A 22,527-nucleotide genomic window follows, 5' to 3' on the forward strand; every position below is an offset into this window, starting at 1 on the left:
TGGAGGTTCTTGATGAATTAGAGGGGAAAAGTGGGATCTTCAGTGTTGCTGCTAGCAGATGCTCTCATAGTTAAGGGGACAATACAGGTGATTGGTCAAATGATTACAAGACTAGAGGTGGTTAGCAGTATCTGAAGTGGAAGCCAGATCAAAAGAGCATGACAAAGTCTGGGGAGAAATTTGAGGGCTTTTTGGTGTAGTTTAGTATCTAGGGTAAGAAACAAGATTGACTAAGTAGAATATTGCATAAATCAAATGGCCCTCTAGAGCAGGAGTTCTCAAACTATGGCCCGAGAGCCAGGCTGAGGACCTTTATGTGGCCCGCCAGGTTATGGCAAATGGGCTGAGGGGCGGAGGCAGAGTGTGAGCTTTTGTTTTTACCGTAGTCCGGACTCCAACAGTCTGAGGGACAGTGAACTGGCCCCTATTTAAAAAGTTTGAGGACCACTGATTTAGAGGATATACACTTCCTCCATCCCCTCATCTTTCATCTTATTTAACCTAAGGAATTCTTGGGACTTGCCACCCAATCAACTCCTCTATTTTCAGGAAATCTGTATTTACAGAGCCTTAGTCACTGAATGGGTATTGCCTCAAAGTGAGACCTCTTAGAGACCTTAGCTGAAAAAGGCCCCCATTGCATCCAAGGCCATCTTCACTCATCCTGATCTTGCCACTGGTGATGGATGGAGATGGTTCTGGAGGAGAAAATGAAGCTGGTGACTTTGCCCAGCCCTCCCTCATTTCAATCCAAATCACTTGTATCTCATGGCATCACATCAGGGTCATCTTCAAGAATGAAGGAAAAACAATAACAGCAATAAGAGCTTTTCCATCTGCCACTTGTTGTGCCTTCCAACCAGAGTGTAAGCTTCTTGAGGGCAGGGATTGTTCCATTTTTGTATTTGTATCTCTGGTACTTAATGCATCAGGCTTAATACAAGTTTGTAGCATTGAATAGTTTACGGTCAGTCCCTTGTTTTTTATATATGAATGTGGGTATGTTCTCACACTAAGACATCTGATGCCTTCAATTCTAAATGCCCCTTGATTGATTCAAATGCACTCACTGAGATTGTAGGGATCTCCTTCCCCAAAAGACTGCTGAGCTTGGCTACTTTCTGTCTGTTGTGCTTTCAAAACGTCTGCCCCATTGTCTAGCTGATAATTATCTTTTTCATTTCTCCTTTCCTTCTCTATGGCTTTCTTTGCTGTCAGCAAGTCTATAGCCTGCTAACCCCCATCAAGGCTACCTTTAAGGGCCTCCCTCTCTAACCTCCTAGGACACTTAGTTTTGAAACTCATCAATGCATTTATCAGATAATGCATATTGACTGTGTCTACTATGAATTTATGTTATCTAATCTCAACTGAATGCTTGGCTATGCTCCATAATTCTTCTGTGATTGACTATGCCAAGAAGCAGATCCAACATATTATGTTCCAAGCAGCTACTATTCCCAAGACTTCTCCTTTCTCTTTGGAAGTCCTATGCCACGGCTATCCTGCTTTGACCATGTGCATCCTTCCTCTGAAAAATCTAAGGTCAGTCATCCATTGTAAATAAATACCTTCATCTCCCCTTTGTACCTTTACTCAGCTTCTTGGCTCCAGTCTGAGAAAAGCGTCCCTGACCAAGGAAAATCCTTTTTATGTGTGTGTTCTTGATCTCAGTTCTCTTCATCTCCCCTCAGTCAGCCCCATCAGTTTTTCACTCCCTCTCTTATTTTCTATCTTTCTTTAATGACACCTTCTAAGCTGCCTAAAATCTGTACAGATCTTGCCAATTCTTTAAAAACTACCAGTTAAACATCTCAAACTAGATGCCCATTGGACATCATAAACATCGTAAACTCAGTATGTTCCAAATCTCCTTCCTGAAATGCTCCCTTCTTCCTCAATTTCCTGTCACGGTTTCCATTCTCCTGGCCACTCAGACTCATGACTTAAATGAGATTCTTGACTCCTCACCCTCACCAATCCAGTCCAGTACCAATGCTTTGTGCTAAGGTCTCTGCCATACATTGCTACAACCTTGGTACAGACCATCTTAGACCATCTTACAAAGGCTTGCTCATTGGTCTTCCTGCCACAAGTCTTTCTCCAGACCACTGTCAAAGTGGTCTTCCTAAAGTCTGGGTCTGACCAGGTCATTAATCTTCCCCCACTCACTTTTAATTCCAATGGTTCCCTCTTATCTCCAGGATAAAATATGATGAAATCTGATTGTTCAAAACCTTCTCTTTTGCCCCATTCTTATATGTCACCCCACACTCAAGCACTCTAAGCCCTTTCTGATGTTCCTTAAACTATCAGCTACAGCTCCAAGCTGGTGACTTTCATTCCCCATGTCCCCTTCCCATTCCCCTCTCCAACTTCTGGTTTCTCTGACTTTCTTCAAGTCTCAGCCAAAATCTCACTATTTAGAGGAAGTCCTTCCCAAACTCCCTTAATTCCAGTGGCTTTGCTGATTATTTCCAATTTACCCTGCATGTAACTTGTTTGTATATTTTTGTGCACATTGTTTCAATTTGGAGTTCTCTAAAAGCAGGAATTTGCAAGTTTTTGCCTTGTTTTGTATCTCTAGCACTTAGCACAAGGCCTTTCAGAAGCAGACACTTGATAATGTGGACTAACTACAAGCCCTTCAAGTAATTGTTCAGCAGATCTCCATCCTTTTACTTCCAAGGTCCTAGAAAGAGCTATTTTCACTCTCTCTTACTTTATCACCAACTATTATTTCTCAACCTTTGCAAGCTGGCTTCCAATGCTATCACTTGCCTGAAAGTAGTATTTTCTTTTTTTTTTTTTCCCACTTCCTTTTTCTATTTATTTTTCTCTCCCATAGTTTTTCCCTTTTGTTCTGATTTTTTTTAATTAAAGCTTTTTCTTTTCAAAATATATACATGGATAATTTAATATCCCTCTTTACAAAACCCTGTGTTCTAATTTTTCCCTTCCTTCTTCCATCCCCCTCCTTCATTTGGCAAGTGATGCAATATATGTTGAACATGTGTAATTGCTCTATACATATGAAAATACTATTTTCAAAGTTACTAATGAATGATTTCTTAACTGTAATACTCAATAGTTTTCTCTGTCCTCATTTTCCTTGAGTTCCTGCAGCTTTGGACACTTCCTATTCATGAACTCTCTCTCCTCCATTAATTTTAAATTCTCTATTGGTTCACTTTCATTTATGAAGCCTTTTCTATTTTCTTTGATTCCTTGTTATTTAAGTTCTCCCCTAAGCTTGGGTGTCCAGATCCTTTTTCTTTTCCCACCATAAGTCTCTCTCATGGTGATCTCATATAATCCCATTCTGAGCACGTGGTTCTTAAATCTATACATTCAATCTGAATATCTTTGCTAGATTCTAAGCCTGTATCTAACCTACTACCACCTATTGTATTTCTCTACCTGTAAGTGCTACTGGCACTTGTAGAATGTGGATGTAAAGCCAGATGGTCTTTGACATTTCTTACAGCTTTTAATCTATGAGCTTATCTTCAAAACAGAATTCATCATCTTTCTCCAACTCACTCTTTTTCCCATTTGGAATTTGAGGACCTGGATTCAGATTCTAATTCTGTTATGTACTGAGTAACCTTAGGCCTGTCATTCAATCTCTAAAGTTGGATTGGGTGAAACTACCTCTTAAGGTTCCTTCCAATTTTAAATTTAGGAGTCTATGATGGAAATAACCATTCTTCTAGGCTCTTCAATCTACAACCAGTAATCCTGACTCCTCTCTTTCCCTAAATTCTCATATCTAAACAGGAGCCAAATCTTGTCACTTCTTTCTCCATTGCACCCATTATCTCCTTCCCAACTCCATGGCCACAATCTTCGAGGTTCTCAAGCTCTCACTTGAAATGTTGACGTTGCTACCTCATTGATCTCCCTTTTTCCCATTCACTTCTCTTTTCAATTTCTACTCCACCCAGGTGACAAAATAATCTATTTTAAAAAGGTGCAAAGTCACATACTTGGTGAAGAAAACTTCAGTGGTTACCCATAGCCTTTAAGATAAAATGCAAACAGCACAGGCTGGCATTTAAGGGTAGCCAAGACATAATTTTATTTCATATTATACTCCCTTAACTCATTCTGTGTTTTAGTCACACTGATTACTAGCTGTTCCTCAAAGACAACAGTTCATGTCCTTAGTCTATATGTTTAAATAAGCTATCCCACAACTGTCCTTTCTTTTAACAAGATTTATTTCAAGTACCATTTCTTCTCCCAGGAAGCCTTTTCTCCTTTCCTCACTATTAGAGGGCTCTTCCTCCTCAAAGCATCTTATTTAATTCTATATATTCTCTTCTTCTCACAGTACAATGCAAGCTCTTTGAGGGGAAAAAGCCATTATTTATTTTTTCTTTCTAACTTCACCATAGTGACTTGCACATTTATAGTAGATTCTTAATAACTGTTCCTTATAATGACTTTTTATTTTTCCAAATACATGCAAAAATAGTTTTCAACATTCACTTTTGTGAAACCTTGTGTTCCATTTTCTCCTCCTTCATCCCCCCTCTCTACTTCTCTCCTTCCCTAGATAGAAAGCAATCCATTGTGGGTTAAAAATGTGCAATTCTTCTAAGTATATTTTCATATTCATTTAATAACTTTTTAAAGTTATTTAAAAAAAAACATACCCCAGGAAATATGAACTAGCATTAATAGGGTGGATTATATTTCTTTACAAAGCAGGACAGGAAATCCCAAGATACCAGGCTGCTAGAAAGAATAACTGAGAATAGCAGGTCACTTTTTCGTATTCCTTGCAATTCCTTCCAGAATATAAAGAATTCAGGTTACCCTCCTGGGAACCATAAGGGAAAATACTCATTTGCTCTCTGAGATACAATAGCTAAGCAGGTCACAAGCAGTGTTCATCCTAAAAAAGTAATTGTGAGAATGTTAGGGGATTTTAGAAACTAATATTGTTCCCCAAGGAAGGATTCACTTTTCCAATAAGTTTCTTGAATTTTCATTGTCCCTTATAAATTTTTTCAATTCTCAAGGAAAGGTAGCAAATGGTACTGGAATTGAATATTGCATGAAGAAAATTAGGGCATGTGAAATTGTCTATTACCTCACTTGAACCAGTCAGCCTTTTTCTTTCCTGAATATTTAACTTACTTTACCAAAGTCACACTTTAAAGTTGGGTAAATAGACTAGCTCGAAGTGAGGTAATAGACAATTTTCTGGAAAAGGGAACTGTTGATGGTGAAGGAAACTATTTAAGTCACCTGCATGATCAGCTGGAAAAAAGAAGAGGAATTTTAATATCTGAGAATATAATGGGAAACCTAAGCATTCAGAAAGGCTGTGTGCCCCAAATGCCCAAAGACTGAGTGATTGCTGAGTGAGGAATACTCTGCTGAGAAAGGAGACTGAATTAGTCATAGGAGATACACCAGAATGACAGACACATAGGTAGGACACAATTACAAAGTACCCCGACAACAGTTAGGAAAAATATACACCCATGAAATCCATTCAGTCTTCTTTCTCATCTTGTTCAATGACCTTTAAATAAGTTACATATCCTTGAAGTCTAAATAATTTGGCCCCAAGATGGTGAATTAGTTTTTCAACTTTGGACCATTCTAAAATGAAAATGAAGGTATTTAATTACCTTGGATACAAAAAAATAGGGTGGGTTTTTTTTTTAATTCAAAATTTTGGATGTGTTTCTGGGACTCCTTGATTTTATTTTTAAAACTTGAATTTCAGAAAATTACAGTAATTAACTCTTAAATATCACATGTAAATATGCAATAAAATACATAAAGATAGTTTTCAATATTCGCCCTTGCAAAAATCTTGGTTCCAATTTTTTCTCCCTCATTTCTTCCTGTCCCCTTCCTAGACAGCAAGGAACCCAATATAGGTTAAACACGTGAAATTCTTTTATACATATTTCCACACTTATCATACTGCACAAGAAAAGTCAGATCAAAAATGAAAAAAAAAATGAGAAAGAACCCCAAGTAAACAACAATAAAAAAGTGAAAATATTGTGATTCACATTCAGTCCCCATAGTCTCTCTCTGGGTGCAGATGGCTCTCTCCATCACAAGACCGTTGGTTCTAGCCTGAATCATCTTATTGTTGAAGAGAGCCAACTTCCTCACACTTGACCTTCGTATAATATCTCTGTTGCCGTGTACAATGATCTCCTGGTTCTACTCACTTCACTTAGCATCAGTTCATGTAAGTCTCTGATGGAAATGCCTTTAAAGGTCATTTATTTCATAGCTTCCCTCATCTTACAACTGAGGGAACTAAAGCCCAAAGAGCCAAATGCGTAAGGTTGAAACAAGTTGGAACCAGGATTTACCACTGCTTCTCTGAAAAGTAGAAGACCTCACAAGTTACTATAAAAAGGGAAAGTTCACTGAGAAAATGCTTTTTAAGCTATCAAAAAATCTAGCTTTCCATTATACAAACTGCTGCTCTGTCTGGTTTTAACTCCATCAGAACCCTCCCAGGTTAGATCATTACTTCTAATCATGATTAGTTGCTAACTTGAGCATAAATGGCAACACCCTCCTTGGTCTCCTCTCCCTTCTAACTGGAGGGTGGAAAGTGGAGGACCAGAATTCCTCTCCAAACTTTCCTTTATAGATTATAGAGAAGCTCACTCCAGTCTGCCAGGTTTCAACTCCATGGAATGAGATATCCCTGGTCTCTCTCTCGTAACTCTGCTCTTCTGTCTCCTTTTGTGTATTGTCTCCCCATCCTAGATTGTCAGCTCCTTAAGGGTAGGCACTGTTTTAAAAAAAATAATTATATCCCCATTTCTTGGTGCAGTACCTGGCATGTGGAATTTTTGGATGGAGGGGGGAAGAGAACCAGGATTCATACCACATCATTTAACCCCATGTTTTAAACTCTTTCTAGTATCTACAGGTCCAGAGGTAAACATAATCAGCCTTAAAAAATGTTTAGAGAAACACATTTGTTTGAAATCATGTAAGGTCACAAAATATGAAAAAGCTATTTTTAAAGATTTGGTATGAATATAACTCCTTAAGAACAGAGATTACATATGAACCATTCTCCAATTGATAAATGGTCAAAGGATATGAACAGACAATTTTCAGATGAAAATATGCTCTATGAAAATAGTCATATGAAAAAATGCTCTAAATCATTACTGATCAAAGAAATGCAAATTAAGACAACACACCTCTCAGATTGGCTAAGATGACAGGAAAAGATAATGATGAATGTTGGAGGGCATATGGGAAAACTGGGACACTGATACATTGTTAGTGGAGTTGTAAACTGATCCAGCCCTTCTGGAGAGCAATTTAGAACTATGCCCAAAGAGTTATCAAACTGTACCATACCTTTTAATCTGTTTCTACTGGGCTTACATCCCAAAGAGATTTTAAAGGAGGGAAAGGGACCCACATGTGCAAAAATGTTTGTGGCAAGAACCTGGAGAGTGGCTGCCCATCAGGTGGAGAATGGCTGAATAAGTTATGGGATATGAATGTAATGTAATCATTGTTCTATAAAAAACAATCAGCAGGATGATTTTAGAGAGGCCTGGAGAGATTTAAATGAACTGATGCTCAGTGAAGTGAGTAGAACCAAGAGCACCTGTACACAGCAAAAACACTATACAATGATCAGTTCTGATAGAGAGGTTCTTTTCAACAATAAGGTGATTCAGGCCAGTTCCAGTGGTTTTGTGATGGAGAGTCATCTGCAGAGAGAGACTGGGGATTGAATATGGATCATAACGTAGTATTTTCACTTTTTCTGTTGTTATTGTTTGCTTGCTTTTTGTTTTCTTTCTTTTTTGATCTGATTTTTCTTGTGCAACATGATAATTATGAAAATATGTCTAGGAGAATTGCACATGTTTAACACATATCGGATTACTTACCATCTAAGGGAGGGGATGGGTGAAGAGAAGAAGAAAAAGATTTGGAACACAAGGCTTTGTAAGGGTGAATGTTGAAATCTATGTTATAGTTTGAAAATGAAAAGCTTTTAAAAACAGAATAGAGATTATAATGCCTGGTATACAATAGGTGTTTAATACTTTTTACCTAGCCTTCTCTTTGTATCCCTACTGGCCACAATGGTTACTTCATTAATGTTATAGTAGTTTGTTTTTTTTTTATTCATTCATATTATAATGGTGAGTAATGGCTCAAAACAAGTGCTCATAGGTATATTATGAGCTCCTTACATAACTATGCTTGTAATCTCAGAATATAACTATATGTTTATAACTTTATAACCATTCTGAGGGAAAAAAAAACCCAGTCAAACTAGGAAATAAAGCCTTGGGAAAAAAAAAAACAACTAAAACTAAAACTAAGACAAAACAAAACCTAAAACTAAACACCACCCTTGAGTCAACATTTGAAATAACATGACTTTAGAGATACCCAACTGGTTTCTGAGATAGAGCACCAGGAATGGTATCCACCTAGCTACTCCTTAAAGTGCATTCTCTGCTGCTACAGCAGATCTTTTCTTTAAAGAAGGCAATGGAATTTCCCAACATCATCACCATTTGGTGGAGAGAACAGTAGGCACAGAATTAATTAGAAAAAGTTAATTAAGTTCTGGCATTTTACTACCTCCTGCTCACAAGAATGTTTGGAAGGCAGCATGGTGTCATGGGAAGGCCACTTGGCTGTGAATCAGGAGACCCGAGTCATGCCCTTAAGAGGCCATGGACTCAGGCAAGTGGATTCTTGTTTCTGAGTAATTTCCTCATCTACAAAACAAAAGTGGCATTGGACTAGGGCAGGAGTTCTTAACTTTTTTGGCATTAAAGACCCTTTTGGCCCAGTCTGTTTTAAAATAAAATAAAATACATAAGGAGGAGGAGGAGAAGAAAGAAAAACAAGAAGAGGAAGAGGAAGAAGAAGAAAAGAAGGAAAAAGAAAGAAAAGGAAGAGGAAGAAGAGAAAGAAGGAAAAAGAAGAAGAAAAAATAGGAAGAGAAAAGGACAAGAAAAGGAGGAAGAAGAAAAGGAATAAAAAGAAGAAGAAAAGAAGGAAGAAGAAAAGGAAGAGGAAGAAGAAGAGAAAGAAGAAGAAGGAGGAAGAGGAAAAAGAAGAGAAAAAAAAAGAAGAGGAAGAAGAAGAAATTTTAGTTTGCAGACACAAAGTGAAGAAACCCTTGACCAGACAGATGCTCCTTCCTAAAGTTCCTTTCTTGTCCCTTCAGTTGTGAGTGTCTTTCTTGTATCATCTTCCTTGAATGTGATTGAATGTATAAACATTCCTATCATATGCGTGGGTAGTTAGGCAGTGCGTCAAGAAGTCTCATCTTCATGAGTTCAAATCTAGTTTCAGACATGTATTAACTGTGACTCTGGGAAAGTCACTTATCTCTCTTTCCCTCAGTTTCCTCACCTATAAAATGGGCTGGAGGAGGAAATGGCAAATTATTTCAATATCTTTGCTAAGAAAAGCCCAAATGGGGTCATAAAGAATCAAACATGACTGAAAAGACGAACAACAACAATCATATGTAAGTGAATCTCATCTATAAGAACCTTAAAGTCAACTACTGTTTGTCTTTCTGTCCTCAGCTTATGGCACAGTGCATGGGCAGAGAGTAGACAGTTAATAAAATAAATGCTTATATATTGATTACAGCAGCATCCTGGGACTAATGTGTATATGCAGGGGTACATATAAAGCTAGAAAAATAGAACGTATGTGTGAATTTGTATTAGATGTACAAATCTGAAATATCCAGGGCCCTGATAAGATTCTGGAATGATAAAAGAAAGTCAAACAAAGATAATGGAAAAGAGAAACCAGGTACTGATGTCCTGAGACATCACTAAGACCTGAGTTCAGCCATCCCCTCATCGCTCACCAGGATGCACTGCCTTTTCATTGACTTCTCCATCATTACTTCTGGTTGGTACCTCGTCTACACTGTTCAGTTTCCTTCTTTTCTCCCATTAAGTAGATTTTAAGCTCCTTGTGTGTGTGTGTGGGGGGGTCTGTCTCTTTTTTTTCCCTCCTTGTATCCCCCATTTTACACAGTAACAGCAATACTGTGTGATGATCAACTTTGAGAGTCCGCTCTTCTCAGCAATATTCCAAAGGACTCATGATAGAAAATGCCATCCACATCCAGAGGAAGAAGTCTTGGGCTTTAAAGGCAGGTGGAAGCATATTATTTTCATTTTTTGGTGGATTTAATTTCCTTTTGTCGGTTTTGCTTATCTATTTCTCTTTGCAAAAAGGGAGGACTCATCCGGTAGGAGGATGGAGATGTAATTAGAAGTGATGTGATACAAAAGGTATTTATACGAAAAATAAATCATCTCTGAAGGTCAGAAACTATTCACACAGGGAGGAGGCCACCAGCACCCTTTCCCTCCGATTGCTCATTCCTTTCCTCAGGCACCAAAAGCCCTTCTTTTTAACAAATTCCTTGGAAGCACTATGGGAAATTTCTCTTTGGTCATACTGATATTGGAGCAGCATATGTCTGATTACTGGAACTGAGCCGTCCTCTATGGAAAGGTGGGCAGCATTTTGCTTTTGCCCATATGAAGTTCATGAAGAGCAATGGATTGCTTCTTGTACCCAAAAGACAAGCTGTCTTCAGGGTGCCCTCGCCAAAGGGCAACAGCTGTGGGAAGCCAGCTGTCTGCATTTACTTCCATTAGCTGAATGGGGGGGAGAAAGGAGATCATCCCCGGAGTCTACGTTATCAAAGAAGGTTATTTCTGCAGGTGGCACACGTTCAAAACTTTGTTACCCAAACACCATCTCTGACTCCCTCTCCTCACTTTTCAAACCAAGCCCGTAGCCCAGCTTTATTCATTCTACTTCTGCAACATTTCTTGTATCCATCAGTCCCTCACCTGCAAAAGCTTCCTCCACGTTTTCCCACCTCTAGCATCCCTCTACTTGCAACTCAGTGTAATTTATGAGATTAATTGTTCATATGCTAATCTTGACCATAATCTGCTCAAAAAAACTTCAATGACTCCAGATTCCCTACCAAATAAAGTTCTAACTCCTTTGTCTAGAATTCAATGCCCTCCTCAGTCTGATACATATTCAATTCACTTTATTCCCCCTGAGACACTCTATATACAAAACTGTACTCTTCTTTGTGCCTTAAATTTGCCTTGTGTTTTCCCAGTTTTGTTCTATGTCTGAAATGTCCTTATGTCAGGGGCATACTCCCACTTTCTCTCTGCTTCTCGACTCTTATCATCTAATGACCATCTCAAATATTCTATCTTCCAGGAAGCCCTCCTTGACCCCCTCTTTCAGTAATAACCTATCTTTTCACTTAGCACTTTGTTGTATATCTGTTGTATGATATTACATTAATTTGAATTGTATTTCCCCAATATTATACTGTAAGAAGGCATTGTGCATAGTGGTTAGAGAGCTGGTTGAAGAGTTAGGGAAATAGGATCAGGTCCTAGCTCTGTTTTACCCTGGACAAGATGCTTAATTCCTCAGTGAAGAGGCTTCTAAGACACTAAGAAAAGAGTTCTTTAGTTTTTAAATTTAGACTTGTGGTAGTTGGAGATAACTTGTGAATCACTTATTAGATTATAAAACAAATTAATAAAATTGAAATATGCAATTATCAAAGTATCTCTATTTTAATAATTTTTTTTTACAATTACACGTAAAGACAATTTTCCACATCCATTTTTTGTAAGTTTTCGAGTTCCAATTTTTTTTCCCTCCATCCCCCTTCTCCAAGTTAGAAAGCATTCTGATATAGTTTACCTGTGCAATCATTTAAAATGTATTTCTACATTAATCATGCTGTGAAAGAACAAATAGAATAAAAAGGAAAAACACATACACACAAAGTGAAAATAGTATGCTATGATCTGCATTCAGACTCCACCAGTTCTTTCTTTGGATGCAGAGACTGCATTTTCCATCATGAAATTTTTGGAGTTGTCTTGGATCATTGTATTGCTAAGAAGAGCTAAGTCTGTTATAGTTGATCAATGTGGTTGTTACTGTGTACAATATTCTCCTGGTTCTACTCATTTCAGTTCAAATAAGTCTTTCCAGGCTTTTGTGTAATCGGTCTGCTCATCATTTCTTATAGAACAATAGTATTCACTGCATTCATCTCCCACAACTTGTTTACCATTCCCCAGATGACGGGCATCCCCTCAATTTCCATTTCCACACCACCACAAAAAGATTTGCTATAAATATTTTTTGTACATATGGGCCATTTCCCCTTTTTTATGATCTTTTTGGGATACAGACCTAATAGTGCTATTGATGGATCAAAGGGTATGCACAGTTTGATTGCTCTTTGGGCATAGTTCCAAATGGCTCTCCAGAATGATTGGATCAATTCACAACTCCACCAATAGTGCATTAGGGCCCAAACTTCCCACACCCCTCCAATAGTTATCATTTTCCTTTTCTGTCGTATTAGTCAATCTGCTAGGTGTCAGGTGATACGTCAGAGTTGTTTTAATTTGCAGTTCTCCATTTAGATAATTTTTTTCGTATGAGATAGTTTTAATTTCTTCATCTGAAAACTGCCTATTCATATTCTTTGACCATTTATCAATTAGGGAATGCAAAGTCTGTAATTTATTTATTTTTTTAACTTATATACTCTAGGTTAAGAATTCCTGCTTTAAGAAAATATGTTTTAGGGAAGTTGCTAACAAGCATTGATATCTGGGTTTTTTTTTGTTGTTGTTGTTCTTGTTTGTTTGTTTTTTTATCCAGAAGTTCCCTATACCAATGAGATTTGAGGTTCAGTTCTTATCTCTATCTGTAACCCCCAAAATGACATTCTGTAAGTTCCATGAGGCTGGAAAAAGTAGCTTATCCAAACTTTGTTTCACCTCCACTATTTAGCAGAGTACTCTGAATATAGGAGGCCTATAATCAATTATGGATTAAAATTCAAACAGAAATCAACATTTTTCTCCTCAAACTCCCCTCCTTCGAATCTGAGGACCTAATTTGAATCCTAGCTTTACCAATTAATGAGAAATATTGGATGTATCACTTTTTGGTCAATTAAATTTTTGATTTTCTATACACACCCTCAGGCTCTTCCCAGGAATATAAATTTGGGAGACTAAAACAAATTTTAAAAATTTTAAAGCTCTCTACACAATTCTGCTCCAATTTTTCAATTATATAATTTGTTAAAAAGCTATTAAAATGCATAAATAGTGACCCACATTTCAGTATCCGAGGTAGAAACCTTCATAAAAGGACCTTGGTATGGTGAGACAGCTTTTTCTAGAAACTGCAGTACTTACACCCTAGACTGTTATTATCTTTCAATGACAGCCACTGAATATGGTTTTAAAACTGAAATAGATTGTCAGGGTTCACTTCCAGGTAAACAGGGCTCTCATAATGGCCTCATCTCCATGGTAGTGTCTTCCATAAGGAAACACTGGAGCTGTATTTTATAGGAAATCAATATGAAATAATCTCTTTCTTTGCAGCTAAAAGTATCCTGGCAAGAGGAGATTTTTGCAATGAGATTGTGCTAGGTGACAAGCTTATGTCATGTACCTATTATATATTCTCTGTGGTGGAAACTACATTCTCTGGTGTTTGCAGCATAAACCATCCTGGCTCCAGGCACACAAAAAACCAGGAAAGCCAGAGCTTTTGTCATGTCCTGCTACAAGAGTATTCTTGGACCAGCTCAGCAACAAAATCAGACAACCAATTGAAAAGAAATAAGCTGATGTCTGAGAAGAGGAATAAGACTGATTGAAACAAAATCCAGCAGCAAAAACTCACTGGATCCTTTGGAGGGAGAGAGGAGAGACATGTAATGAGAGTTACAAAATCCATAAAAGGCCTTGAAGGGATCAGATAAAGGGCTGGCTGCAGAGAAGCTATAAAGCAGCTTAGAATTTATGGAAGTTGTTCTGTAGTTGGAGAAAGTGACAGGTTAAACGGCGAGAAATAGGAAAATTTTCACCTTATTGATCTTGGCTTGGCTCCTGTGGGTACCTGTTTTTTCAAAGGTGATTTCATTGTCTTTCTATCATTTCTTTCTCTGCTAGTTACAGTACTCACTTCAGCACTAATCTTGATGGCCAGGGTCGAGTGATCGTGACTTCAGACTCCCAATTCCTGGCCACAAGCCTAAAACTGCAACTCTCTTTTCTCCCCTCTCATTAAGTCCTATATCTCTAAAATCTGCTCAGTTTACCTCATGTAGATTGGATAGCCACAGGTTCCATTCTTTGTATAAGATTCTGGGATGTGCTCTAGGGTGACCCCCAGGGCAAAGTGTGAATTCTATTTCCTATTTGGTTGGAGTCTGCCATGTTTCTCAAAATCCTATCACAATTGGTCTATGATAAATGTGGAAATAGACTTAGAAGAATAAAAAGCTATTAGTATAAAAAAATTTTATTTTTTCAAATACATGAAAAATAGTTTTCAACATTCATCTTTGCAAAACTTTATGTTCCAAATTTTTCTCCTTCTCTCTTTCCCCTTTCCCCTCCCTTCAAGACAGCAAGCAATCCAATATAGGATAAATATGTGCTATTCTTCTAAATACATTTCCATATTCATCATGCTGTGCAAGAAAAATCAGATTAGAAGAGAACATTAGGAAAAAGGAAAAAAATAAAACAAGCAAACAAACAACAACAAAAGGGAAAAATATTATGCTTTGATCCAGTTTCCTTGGTTCTCTGTCTGGATACAGATGAAACTTTCTATTACAAGTCTATTGGAATTGCTTTGAATCACCTCATTGCTGAAATCCATTCTCTTAATCTTCATTCACTCTGAACCATAAATGAAATTTTTTTTAAATGCTAAAAACTTAATTCAATGCAATAAAGCTTTCATAATTTCTCTTTGTGTAAAAGGAAGTACATTAGGTATTGGTATCCAAAGAGAAAATAATAATTGCTGCCTTCAAACAGTTTACATTCTTGAAGGGAGGAGAGATAAAACATACAGTAATAAATAAATAAAGAGTATATCCAAGTTGGGGCAGCTAGGTAGCACAGTGGAGAGAGTGCTGAGCGAGGAATCAAAAAGATGGGAATTCAAATCAATTCTTAGAGACTTAAGAGTTAGTTGTGTAGCTCTGCATAATTTACTTATCTGAGTTTGCTTCAGTTTGCTTATCTGTAAAATGAGCTGAAGAAGGAAATGGCAGAACCTTCAGTATCTCTGCCCAAAAATCCCAAATGATCTGTATCCCAAAGAGATCTTAAAAGAAGGAAAGGGACCCATATATGCAAAAATGTTTGTGGCAGCCCTTTTTGTAGTGGTCAGAAACTGGAAACTAAGTGGATGCTCATCAAATGGAGAATGGCTGAATAAGTTATAGTATATGAATGTTATGGAATATTATTATTCTATAAGAAATGATCAGGAGGATAATTTCTGGATGAACTGATGCTAAGCGAAATGAGCAGAACCAGGAGATCATTGCATACTATAACAATAAGATTATGTGATGATCAACTCTGATGGATGTGGTTCTTTTCAGCAATGAGATGATTCAAAGGATTCCAATAGACTAGTAATAGAAAGTTCCATCTGTATCCAGACAGAGAACCAAGGAAACTGGATCAAAATTTCCCTTTTATTGTTGTTTGTTCACTTGTTTTATTTTTTTCCTTTTTCCTATTCTCTTCTAATCTGATTTTTCTTGCACAACATGATGAATATGGAAATATATTTAGAAGAATAGCACAGATTTACCCTATATTGGATTGCTTGCTGTCTTGAAGGGAGGGGAAAAGGGAAGGAGAGAAGGAGAAAAATTTGGAACATGAAGTTTTGCAAAGATGAATGTTGAAAACTATTTTTCATGTATTTGAAAAAATAAATTTTTTTATACTAATAGCTTTTTATTCTTCTAAGTCTATTTCCACATTTATCATACTGCACAAAAAGAAAATGCTATTTCAAAAAAGCCCAAATGAGATGACAGAGTTGGACATGACTGATGTAAGCAAAATAAAAATTTTTTTAAAAGAAGAGAACCACCAGTGTATAGAGGGGGAGAAGGGAAAATTAAGAAAGGCTTCATGGAAGAGGTGATTCCTAAGCTATGCTTGAAGGAAAGAATTCTGAAAGGTAAGAGATAAGATAGAAGTCTACTCCAGATACAACTTGGTAAAAAGGAGAAGATGTATGGGGAAGACCGGTGTGACTGAAACTTTAAATAAAGGTCAGTAATCTCCAATAAGACTTGAAAATCTTTGATTATTTTTTTAGAAATCTGGAAAGATAAGTGAGAGAGTAGGACACAGTCAAATTAGTGACCCACTAATTTTATTTAATCAGCATTAAGCATACAGTTGGATCTGCATTTTGAAAATATCATTTTGGGGCAGGATAGATTGGGAAGGGTTTAGATTGGAAACAGGGAAATCAATTGGGAGACTATTACCATAGCCCAAGTGGAGATACGAGTGAGAAATAAGGAAAACCTGAACTATGGATGTTGACCATGAATGAAGAGAAGGAAAGGGAGTCACGAGTAATAATATAATTATTATTAATGATAATAGCAACTAGCATTTATATAACAGGTCAAGGCCTATAAAGCACTCAACAAATCTCATTTTATCCTCAAATAACCCTGGGGGATAGGTACCATTATTATCTCCATTTTATTACTGAGAAAACTTATGCAGGCAAAAGTTAAATGGCTTTGGACTTAGTCTTGATTCCAGATCTAGCTGTATGTCATGCTTAGCTGTCCTGTGTTGTGGAGGGAGAGATTTGAGAAATGATTGGATTTGGAAGATGGGGAGAGGGGAAGCAATTGGGGGTGTGACTTGTCCAGGGTCACACAGCTTGTTAAGAGTTAAGTGTTTGAAGCCACATTTGGCCTCCTGAACTCAGCTCCTCCTGATTCCAGGGCTGATGGTCTATCCCCTGTACCATCTTACTGCCCCTGTTTTTATTCTAAGGTGAAAAAATGATAGACAAGGAGATACTGAATATATAGAGAAACAAAGGGAATGATATGAAGGTAAGCTTCTAGGAACTCAGAGGATGTAGAATCCACAAACGATGGGTTGCACTTTGCATTATGTTAAAGGAATTGAGCTCTAATGGTGGGACTATAACTTCAGGGAACTAGTGAGAGATAATTATTTGGGATACTTAGACCTTGTTGACCCCCTGAAAACATACAATGTATGTGGATGATTATTTAAATTAATTATTTACTAAATACATACAATTTGCCAGGAACTGTGCTAAGAGATGGGGATTTAAAGACAGACACAAAAGAATTCCTTCCTTTAAATGCTTATATTTTCTATTATATGTAAATTATATATATTATATGTATATATGTGTGTGTATATGTATTTCTCTCTCTCCAAATACATACATACATATGTATGCATGTTTTTATCTGTGGATCTATGAATATATGACTATATATATGAATAAATATATGTATGTGTGTATATATGTATATAGATATATACAAAACAGATACACACAAATAAATGAGTTTTTTAACAAGAAGAAGTACCAATTACTGGGACATCAGGAAACATTTCAAAAAGAATGGGGATTGTTAACATAAGGTTAACATTTTGATAACTATATTTTAATATAGTTTGTTTCCTTTCACAAATTGATAGATTTAATGCATTTCAAAGCATTATTCCAGACTATCAAAGGGGTTTATGGGACAAAAAATATTAAGAAGCCCCAATGTGGAAGATGGAGTTTGAGCAGAGCTTTGAAGAAAAAAACTAAAGCTTCTAAAAGGTAATGAGGAAACAAATTCCAAGAATGAAGGAAAGTCAAGACCAATGTAGCTGTAATCTAATTTACAAAGGGTCCTATAATCAAATAGGAGTTATTCAGTACCATGCTATGAAGGCAGCATATCTGTCTGCTATCCACTGTGGTCACTCTAAAACCTAGATACTAAACAGTTGATGAAAAGGCATTTTCTCCTTTATTTTGGATCATAAGTTCCTTCTCTGAGAGGTCCAGAGTCAGTAGTACTATCCAGCAACATTTAACTGAAGGAAAATTTGTTCTTTCTGGTAGCTGCTTTGGGTCCCAGCCATCAGCAGAAAGATCAGTTATAAGGGATTGGCTATCTGGCTTTAGATTGTGACTTCTGGTTTTGAATCTCTTACTGCCTGTAAAGCTTTGGGGAATAAGCTGCCCTTTCTGAGAGACAAGGGCTTTGGATGCTTCTTATCAGTTCCAAATCCTATCATCTGTCAAATAAATGCCTTTCTCGGTGAATATATGCAACAAAGAAAGCGGTGTTCTATTATGATACCAAGAACTAGCAGGGTCTTTTCTTTCTAAATATGACAATTGGAACATTTCTACTCACCGCAGGCAATGGTCCAGTACACCAATGAATCTGGAGTCTGGTAGAGGATCCGGTAAGGGGCAACTCTGGCACTGGAGTCCAGAACAACATCGAGAGTTCCCACCAGGAGACCTGGAACAGAGGAAACACCTCTGAGAAAATTCATACACCCTCATCCTGGGGGCTCCTGCAAAGCCCACCTTGGGATTTCAGGAAGATATTTTTTGCAGACAGCTTGCTATAAGGGAAAGACCATTGGATTTGGACTGAGAAGACATGCCCCAGAATCCCTGCTCTACCCCTTCTTTTTCTATGTTTCCTTCCTCTTTGAACTCAGCTTCCTCACCTATATAATGGGCATATAATACTTACAATAGCAAACTCACAGGATTGTTGTGAAGAAAATAATTTGTAAACAAACCTTCAAGTGCTTTGGAAATGAAGCTTATTAGTTATAGCATCTTCCATTACAATAATAATGTTCAAGTTATAATAATCTTCAATTAACCAATGTTAAGAATAGTGGGATGTTTGCCAAAGGCTTAGCTGAAGTCAAATATTTATTTGGCAGATAAAAATTCAGCACCCTCAAATGGAAAGTTTTCCTTGGCACCGATATATGAAAGAATACTAAAGACCCTCCCTGATGCTTACAACTTAATCTGATGTGGGCAAGTTACTTCACAAGCAACAGGTTTAGACGAGATCAATCCTTAACCTGGGGTTCATGAACTGAAAAAAAAAAAGTTAATAATTATTTTTTAATATAATTGATCCCATGTATTTTATTTTATGCATTTAAAACATTCTGTAAAAGAAAAATTGAGAAAATAAATGAACTAATGTAGAAGGTAATGAGCAGAATGAGAACATTTGTAACACCAATATTGTACCAAGGATAAAGTATGAATGAGCTACTCTAATCAAGACATTGATCCATGACAATTCCAGAGGATGCACTATGAAAAGTACTATCCATGTCTAGAGACAATGATCAATTCTGAGTTTCTTCCCCACTCCGCTCCATCTGTCTTTCTCTGACTTCTTCCCTCCCTCCCTTCCTTCTTTCTTTCCTTCTTTTTACAACATGGCTAATATGGAAATGCTTTGTGTGACTTCACATGTATAATGAGTCATATTGCTCATCTTCTCAATGGGTGGTGAAGGGATTGGAGGGAAAGAATATAAAACTGATTTTTAAAAATGATCGTTAAAAATAAATAAATGTCAAAGAAAAAAGTTCTGAAAAGGGGATCCATAGTCTTCAGACTATCAAAGGAGTCCATGACGCAAAAAAGGTTAACCCCTGGACTAGATAATCCTTTAGGTGCTTTCCAGCTCCAGATCTCTTGATCTATGGGTTCTGGACCGAATAAACTCCATTCTAACATCCATTCTGCATTTTATTAGTTGTCTGGCTTTGGGCAAGTGCTCACATCTCTGAGTAAGCTTGTCCCTCCTCAAGATGGGGGTAACACTTGAATGATCTCACAATTCCCTTCACTGTTGTAAGGAAGCATCTCTTTAAACTTTAAAAAGCACCCTTGAGTATAATTATGAGAGATGTCACTTTTAAGAAGCTTTGATTTTATGACTTGGTCCTTTTACAGCAATGTTCTATTTCACAAATCATTTTCACTTGTTTCTCCTCCCAAATAATTATCATTATATTCTTTTTAAAGAGAATGAAGTATGATGTGAGCCAGCTATGGAATTAAAGAGTGACATGGTGAATGCACTAAGCCATCCCCAGACAGAAAAGATATCCCCAGGGTCCGCTTTTGGTCTCTCGCATCAACAAACTTAACGGTTCTCTTATCAAAGAGTTTTTGGGCTGCAAGAAAAATCAGCTTGTGCAGGCAAACTACATTCAGACATGGATAATCCTAATACCTCATAGGATCACAATGTGTTTTTCTTAGAAAAGACTTCAGAGATAGTTAAGTATAACTCATTTTACAGATGAGGGAAAAAGCTTACTTGCTCAGTCTCACATTTAATTTATATGAGATCAGTTTTTATCAGGAAGCCATTTCAATCATCTAAAATGAGAAATAAGAGTGGTAGACTAGTAAGAGTATTAGAGTTAAATCTCAGCTGGGCAAGTTATTCCTCTACTATCAGTTGTTCTAAACTCTTGATATTTGGACTTAAATTCAGTCGCATTGGCTCAGAGATCTTACTACTGAGCCTATACTCAATGCTATTTCAATATGTACAACATGATTCACAGCACCACCTGTGATCATAGAAATCTGAAAACAAAATGTGTCCAATTATCAAAAAATGATGGACCATAGCATGGAATATGAATGTTATAGAATGTTACGGTGTTGGAATAAATGATATTTTTCAAAGAACAAATCGATAACACTCCTCTATCCAAGAAGCCTACCTATTCTTTCTTTTGTCTCTCTCTTTCACATGCCTAGAATGCAAGCCCTCCATATTTCTACAAGAATTCTCAATTCCCTTCAAGATTCAGTTTGCAGCATCTTCTAAAAAGAAGCTGTTCCTGATCTCCCTGGTTGTTAGTGTTTCCCATGATTGCCTGCCCAAAACTACTTTACATTTATATTTTGTATTTATATATTATATATAATACATGTATCGTAGATTTATATATATATATTATATTTATATTTTATTTTATTTTATAAATTTTTTGACAGTATATATGCATGAGTAATTTTTTTTATAACATTATCCCTTGTATTCATTTTTCCAAATTATCCCCTCCCTCCCTCTATTCCCTCCCCTAGATGACAGGCAATCCCATACATTTTACATGTGTTACAATATAACCTAGATACAATATATATGTGTAAGTCATATTTATATTTTATACTTATCTATTTATACCCTTCTCCCATCTCCTTGTGCACAAGAATAAATTCATTTTTGTTTTTCCATTGCCCAGGACGATACCAGGAGAAGAGCAGGTTCCTCTCAATTGCTGGTTTTGTAAATGAACAATTGAATGCCAAATGAGGGATTTAAAGAACTACAGGAAGATGAGTAGGAAGGGATGCTAAGTAATGATGAAATGATGAAAGCATTTCTTCCCCTCCTCCTCTACCCATGACTTCATCAAGTATAGTAGCTCCCAAAGGGAAAATTCCCTTAACTGTACAAATCAGTACATTCTTTGCAATTTATGGTCTTGGAAAGTTGCCTAGGGCTCCATGAGATTAAGGGACTGGCCCAGAGTCAGACTGTCAGTGTGTGTGTCAAAGAATGGGCTTTTAACTCAATCTTCTAGACTTTTAACCCAGATCATCCCTAGTGCTGAATGGCTCTCTTATCTACTACCTTTCACATTCAATATTTCACCTATAATGAAAACTAGATGAAAAGGGACCAATTACAGTCCTGGATGATCTGTCTTCCTTTCCTCTGTTAGGTTCCAGAGAAAGGAGACTATCTCTATCTCAATCATACAGGTGGGTCTCTTTTGGAGAGTCAGCACCCTACCTCTGCCTTTATCTTTGGTCACTGACCTTCTGACAGGTTGATAGTGCTGTAATCAACACTAAATCCTAGTTTCATTTTTACCTTCTATAGTCTAATGTACACAGCTAATTCTAGTGACTCCCCAGGCAATCAGTGCCAGCTCTGTGCCAGGTACTCTGCTAAGCCTCGCTGATACAAAGAAAGTGTAATATGTGTAAATATTACACTATAAAGATTTTATATTTATATTACTATAAAGATAGTATAATATGGGAGACAAAATACAAATATGGATGTCAGTCAATAAACATAGAACAGTCACTATGAGTCAGGTCAACTGCTTCCCAAAATCATCTATAAAATTAATCAATCCATTGATCAATAAACATTTATTAAGTGCCTACTATGTGCCCGGTATATAAGCTTTCAAAACCCTTCTTAACCTGAAACCTTTTTCCTACACATTTCTTTCATTTTCCTCATACTGGAATCCCTGAGGGGGAAGTAGAGACTGACTTGATTGACTTGGAGCCATGTTGGGATGGTCTTCATGGAATTGCTCTATCTCTTTCTTCATCCTCTGAAGCAGGTTGGTACACATGCTGCAATTACTCTCATGGTAAGGGTTTTGGATCATTCCCATCCAAGGGTAATGGAAGTTCCTCAAAAAGGTTAGTTTTTTTTTTTTTTTTTTCTTTTGCACACACGATGAAACCAGTTCTACAACCTTTATTAGCTAAGGAAAACCT

At 37.0% G+C, this 22,527-nt stretch overlaps 1 protein-coding gene across 1 annotated transcript in view; it reads right to left on the bottom strand.

The window, feature by feature from the left end:
* TBC1D9 (TBC1 domain family member 9) overlaps nucleotides 1–22,527 on the bottom strand; it is a 118,259-nt gene that overhangs the window by 57,128 nt on the left and 38,604 nt on the right. Inside the window, exon 2 of the mRNA XM_074275706.1 lies at nucleotides 18,347–18,457. Coding sequence (XP_074131807.1) covers nucleotides 18,347–18,457 — 111 coding nt within the window. The remainder of the gene's footprint in view (nucleotides 1–18,346; nucleotides 18,458–22,527) is intronic.

This window comes from Sminthopsis crassicaudata, chromosome 6 (genome assembly GCF_048593235.1).
Source record: "Sminthopsis crassicaudata isolate SCR6 chromosome 6, ASM4859323v1, whole genome shotgun sequence".
Taxonomy (NCBI): Eukaryota; Metazoa; Chordata; class Mammalia; order Dasyuromorphia; family Dasyuridae; genus Sminthopsis; species Sminthopsis crassicaudata.